This window comes from Triticum dicoccoides, chromosome 2B, assembly GCF_002162155.2.
Source record: "Triticum dicoccoides isolate Atlit2015 ecotype Zavitan chromosome 2B, WEW_v2.0, whole genome shotgun sequence".
Lineage (NCBI taxonomy): Eukaryota > Viridiplantae > Streptophyta > Magnoliopsida > Poales > Poaceae > Triticum > Triticum dicoccoides.
Genome location: NC_041383.1, coordinates 508,356,945 through 508,361,792, shown reverse-complemented (window position 1 = coordinate 508,361,792; position 4,848 = coordinate 508,356,945). Strand labels below are relative to the sequence as shown.

General features: G+C 52.8%; 1 protein-coding gene across 1 annotated transcript; it reads left to right on the top strand.

The window, feature by feature from the left end:
• The first annotated feature begins 731 nt into the window (after nucleotides 1-731).
• Nucleotides 732-4,583, top strand: LOC119364531 (protein NRT1/ PTR FAMILY 6.4-like). The gene is made up of 5 exons (XM_037630013.1): nucleotides 732-788; nucleotides 909-1,026; nucleotides 1,158-1,375; nucleotides 1,475-2,037; nucleotides 3,354-4,583. Exons 1-5 carry the CDS (start codon nucleotides 786-788, stop codon nucleotides 4,147-4,149), a joined length of 1,698 nt encoding a protein of 565 aa, XP_037485910.1. The 5' UTR covers nucleotides 732-785; the 3' UTR covers nucleotides 4,150-4,583.
• The last annotated feature ends 265 nt before the right edge of the window (nucleotides 4,584-4,848 follow it).

Here is a 4,848-nt window from a genome sequence, read left to right as displayed (position 1 = left end):
TCTCTACCGGGACTGGTCCTAGTCCATGGCGGAGCATAAATAAAGGACATACAGAACAACAAGTTGGCGAGAGCAAAGCACCCAAGCAGAGGGCGAATAGAGTGTTGTAAGAAGCTCACAAGAAGAAGAAGAAGAAGGAGAGAGAGAGAGAGAGAGAGAGAGAGAGTGAGAGAGAGAGTTCATCATGACAAGTAGCAATAGGCAACACTGCGGCATCAAAGGCACCGCCGTTGAACCCCAAGAGAACACCGCCAAAGACAGACAGAAAGACGTGGTAGGGATGCACGAAGCAGTGCTTTTGCGAGGCTCGACACACACCACCGTCGACCCCAACCCGGTCGCACCACGACCAGCGAATATACCTCCTCCAACCATACGTGTAGCACTGGTAGATGTCGTTTAAGTCTCTAAAATGATGCCTCCAAAGGGGAAGTGATGTTTCGTGGACACAACACTGTCTTCCAATCCGATCAGATGTCGAGGACACGCCTCCGAGGAAGTGATTAAACACAGTTATTTATGAAGACAGTAACCCTAAGTGCCAGGTAATAGGGGAGTAGGATCTTCGAAGGTACTTTGGCTTGCCCATCGGAAAACGCGAGTAAAGTAGAGCAAAAGGAGCTAAAACTAGAAGAAGAAAAAAAGAGAAATGCATGAAAATCTCCCACAACACCCCTCTTCCTCCTGCTATAAAATCCCCTACCTCCAATCTCACGACACAGCGGCGCCACTCTCCGTTCTCTGTTCGGTTGGCTCCTCGTCCTCGCGCGATCGCAAGAAGCAACATGGTACGGCACTCTCGAGTCAGAATAACACTGCTATATGACGATTTTGCTGCTGTTCGTGCATCGCGATGTAGTGATCGGGTTAGTCTCGGTGTTATTGTAACGGTACGTGGGCGTGCGCAGGTTTCTACCGGCGGCTTCGACGACAATGCCGTCTGCGAAGGTCTGGTGGTGGATTTCAAGGGCAGGCCGGTGGACAAGTCCCGCGTCGGGGGATGGTTCGGAGCCGGCCTCATCCTAGGTACGTATCTATACTAGTCGTGTACCGGTGTACGTGCAGTAGTACACAGAGTCAGGGAGCAGTGATCCCGTTGAAGTTGCAGCGATGCAATGTTCTTGCTCATCGTTATTATGTGGTTTTTGCTGTCTCAGTCACGGAGTTGGCGGAGCGGGTGTGCGTGATGGGCATCTCGATGAACCTCGTGACGTACCTCACCGGCGACATGCACCTCTCCAGCGCCAAGTCGGCAAACATCGTCACCAACTTCATGGGCACGCTCAACCTCCTCGCCCTCCTCGGTGGCTTCATAGCCGACGCCAAGTTCGGCCGCTACCGCACCATCGCCGTCTCGGCAACCATCACCGCCGTCGTAAGCAGCACACCAACATAGCCGCCATCATTGCACATGTATGTACGTACGTGGGCGCGCGCGTCTGATGTTGCACTGCTGCTCCATCGATTATTTTAGGGCGTGAGCCTGCTTGCGGCAAGCACGGCGGTGCCAGGGATGCGGCCCCCACGGTGCGCCGCGGCGGCGGGCGGCGAGGCCCGGGCCCGCGCGGCCGGGTGCGTGCCGGCGAGCGGCGGGCAGCTCGGGATGCTGTACGCGACGCTGTACACGATCGCGGCCGGCGGGGGCGGGCTGAAGGCGAACGTGTCCGGGTTCGGGACGGACCAGTTCGACGGGCGCGACCCGCGGGAGGAGCGGGCCATGCTCTACTTCTTCAACCGCTTCTACTTCTGCATCAGCCTCGGCTCGCTCTTCGCGGTCACCGTGCTGGTGTACGTGCAGGACAACCTCGGCCGAGCCTGGGGCTACGGCGTGGCGGCCGCCGCGATGGCCGCTGCGGTGGCGGTGTTTGCGGCCGGCGCACCGAGGTACCGGTACCACAGGCCGCAGGGGAGCCCGCTCGCGGTGATCGGCCGCGTGCTGTGGGGCGCGTGGCGGAACCGGAGGCTGCCGTGCCCGGCTGATGCTAGCGAGCTCCGCGGCTTCCACGAGGCCAATGTGCCACACACGGACAGGCTTAGGTATTACTCCTCTCATTTGGCCTGGTTGCATTTTTGTGTGTCTGCGCCATGTGTTAATCCGGATTTTCATGGTTACTTCCGAATCCTGGAGTAAACGCCGTAGCAAACAAGAGTAGTAGGGTGTTACCAGATCACTAGATTCACAAAGACTCGTAGTCACGTAGCACTACACTTGCATCCATGAGACGTGCTCTGTTATTGGATTCTATTGCATGAAACGTGACAGAATTTGATGCACGTAGCTATTCATGAAAGGCATCTAAAATATAACTACGCTAGTGTTTTCGACCTAAGAGTGGCTAAGATAACCACGTGACACATGTGGTAAGCAATTTAAACTATTTAAAAAGTAGAGTGACTAAGGTACCAACCGAAATTAATGAAAAAGAGAAGCTAAAGACACGACTCGTAAAACCTTGGTTGGAAACAGAAATCAAAGTTGCATGTACCGTACGAGGAACTCCCCAAAAAATGTGTTATCGTGTTTTTAGCTTGTTCCAAAGTGTATCGTGATTTTCATGGTGTAAAACCAAATAAAAGCGCACTTTATTTCAGATTAGATTTGCTGGTACACGTGGGTACACAATGAAGTATTTTGGTACATGTTGAAACAAGAAAAAAAAACAATGTAACATTCTGAAACGGGACAAAATTTGCTAAATCCAAAAGATATAGCACAAATTTCAAATCAACAGTGGGCGGTGGATCCATACATGAGACACAATTTCTTTTCTCTGCAAAAACCCACCTATCGTATAGACATAATGCATCTTAGCGTCACACGCCGTTTGTCCAAAAGCCAAAACAAGCTGACTACTTTACGATGTACCAGATCGATCGCATGAGGTGATGACCAGGGAAACTTTAGTACCGGCTTATATTGATCTTGGATGATGGCATCCTAAAGTCAGGATAGATATGGTACACAAACGCATCAAAGCCGATGCAGAATTGTTGCTTGCAGTTTTTGTTAGAAGAAATTGTTGCTTGCAGCTAGGCACTTGGAGTTGGACGCCGAAGGAGCTAGGCCAACATGCCATGCAAATCCACCTCCAAACGAACGGTACCACTAGTGCGTGCTGTGCTTGGAGTCCTATTTGGTGACATTTCGGTGGCCAATTTCCGAGGCATTTCTAGAGCACTGCCGGCATGGTACAATGCATGCACACTGTCCATGTCTTGCAGATCGTGGACAAAAGGAGCCATGGTCGAGTTGGTGGTGAAATGATCTGCATTATTGCACATGCTATCTAGCCAGGATATACGCAAGTTTGCGGTGACAAACTGTGGGCCGTTCTTTTTCTCTGTATGAACAGGTGTCTGGACAAAGCGGCCATCGCGGAGGCCGATCTGGCGACGCCGGTGACGGTGACGGAGGTGGAGGAGGTGAAGATGGTGGTGAAGCTTCTCCCCATGTGGTCCACGTGCATACTCTTCTGGACCATCTACTCCCAGATGACCACCTTCTCCATCCAGCAGGCCGAGCAGATGGACCGCCGGGCCGGCGGCCGCTTCGTCGTCCCGGCGGGCTCGCTCTCCGTCTTCCTCTTCCTCTCCGTCCTGCTCTTCACCGCGCTCAACGAGCGCCTCCTGGTCCCTCTGGCGGCCCGCCTGACGCGGTGCCCGCAGGGCCTGACCTCCCTCCAGCGCGTGGCCGCGGGGCTCGTCCTCGCCACGCTCGGCATGGCCGTCTCCGCGCTCGTCGAGAAGAAACGCAGGGACGCCTCGAACGGCAGCGGCGGCGTCGCCGTGAGCGCGCTCTGGCTGGTGCCGCAGTTCTTCCTGGTGGGCGCCGGCGAGGCGTTCGCCTACGTGGGGCAGCTGGAGTTCTTCATCCGGGAGGCCCCCGAGCGGATGAAGTCCATGAGCACGGGCCTGTTCCTGGCGACGCTGGCCATGGGGTTCTTCCTGAGCAGCCTCCTCGTGCTCGCCGTCGACGCCGTCACGCGGGGCGCGTGGATACGAGGTCACCTGGACGACGGGAGGCTGGACCTCTTCTACTGGATGCTGGCGGTGCTCGGGCTGGCCAACTTCTTGGTGTTCTTGGTGTTCGGTAGCCGGCACCAGTACAAACGCACCAGGCCGGACGCGGCGACCGCGGAGCTGCCTTGAGGCTTGAGAGGCGGAGCAGCTGCTGGAGGAGGACGTTGTAAGGAGCCCGTGAAAGTGAAAGAGATGGACGTGTAGGGTGGATCGAATAGGTAGGAAGCTTCTGCTACAGTACTACTGCTATTTGGCAGCGTTGGGGTTTGCGGCGTACGTACACTGCTGTTCGTGTCTCTGACTTTTTCTGCTTTGAGTTTAACAAAAAATATGGGTGCGTCTAGTGCTCAGTGGACTGGACTCGCAGCTTAGCGTCCGTTGCTATCGTGTTCACTCGCTTGCTCTTGTGTTTGCATTTTTTTTCAAATGACATGTAACATTATTCAAACTTGACAAAAAATTATAAGAACAATGCTTTGGATCATAGATTAGAGAAATTACGAAATAACTTCCACAACAAAGACTTATAATGAAATTTCTAAGAAACGTCTACTCCGTGATAGTCAGAGACATCTGCTAGTATGTATTAAGAGCTGTAATGTATTGTATTAAACTTTGCAACACTAAATAGTGTGAAGTATTCAACTTTTTTTCGACAGGGGTGTGAAGGATTCAACTAAGAGAGTCCCATTGTTGGATTTAGCAGGGTTTGACTTGGGCTTTCTGTTGTCTTTTTTTTTCCTTTTCCCTTTTTCCAACACATGTCTACATCTTTGTAACACATTCTATATTTTTTGTATAGGTCAAAACATTTGTTAATACATGATT